Source organism: Pygoscelis adeliae, unplaced genomic scaffold, assembly GCF_000699105.1.
Source record: "Pygoscelis adeliae isolate BGI_AS28 unplaced genomic scaffold, ASM69910v1 Scaffold958, whole genome shotgun sequence".
In the NCBI taxonomy this organism is placed as follows: domain Eukaryota; kingdom Metazoa; phylum Chordata; class Aves; order Sphenisciformes; family Spheniscidae; genus Pygoscelis; species Pygoscelis adeliae.
In genome coordinates this window covers 1-384 of record NW_008825419.1, presented here as the reverse complement: position 1 = coordinate 384, position 384 = coordinate 1, and the positions used below count along the sequence as shown (strand labels likewise).

Genomic DNA, 384 nt, shown 5'->3' with positions numbered 1-384 from the left:
CCCGCCCCCGGGCCTGCCCCCATCCCACTGCTCCCATCCTGCGGGGCACAGGGCAGGGGGCAGCTGGCAGCCCCTGGTACCATCTGCCCCGGACTGACCCTGGGCATCCTGGTTTTCCACAGAGCTGCCCGGCACGGTGCCCACCGGTGCGCTGCTGCGAGACCTGCTGCAGGGCCACCTGTGCCAGCTGGGCGTGCGGCACGGCTCCTGTGAGCCCGAGAGCGACTCCTCGCACACCCTCTCCCCCGAGACCCTCTGCTCCAGCCTCTGCAGCCTGGAGATGGTGTCCCCCTCCGAACTCACTGCCAAACTGCTGGGCTCCCGTGGGGGTGAGGACCTGCTGCTGCCCAAGCTGCCCCCCCCGGCCAGCCAAAGTGCCTTGCG

The 384-nt window shown here is 71.1% G+C and overlaps 1 protein-coding gene across 1 annotated transcript in view; it reads left to right on the top strand.

Moving 5' to 3' along the window:
• Nucleotides 1–329, top strand: part of EIF4G1 (eukaryotic translation initiation factor 4 gamma, 1) — a gene marked incomplete at its 3' end in the record, with an annotated part of 14,312 nt that extends 13,983 nt beyond the window's left edge. Inside the window, exon 24 of the mRNA XM_009330636.1 lies at nucleotides 123–329. Within this exon, the coding sequence (XP_009328911.1) occupies nucleotides 123–329 (207 nt within the window). The remainder of the gene's footprint in view (nucleotides 1–122) is intronic.
• Nucleotides 330–384: the final 55 nt, after the last annotated feature.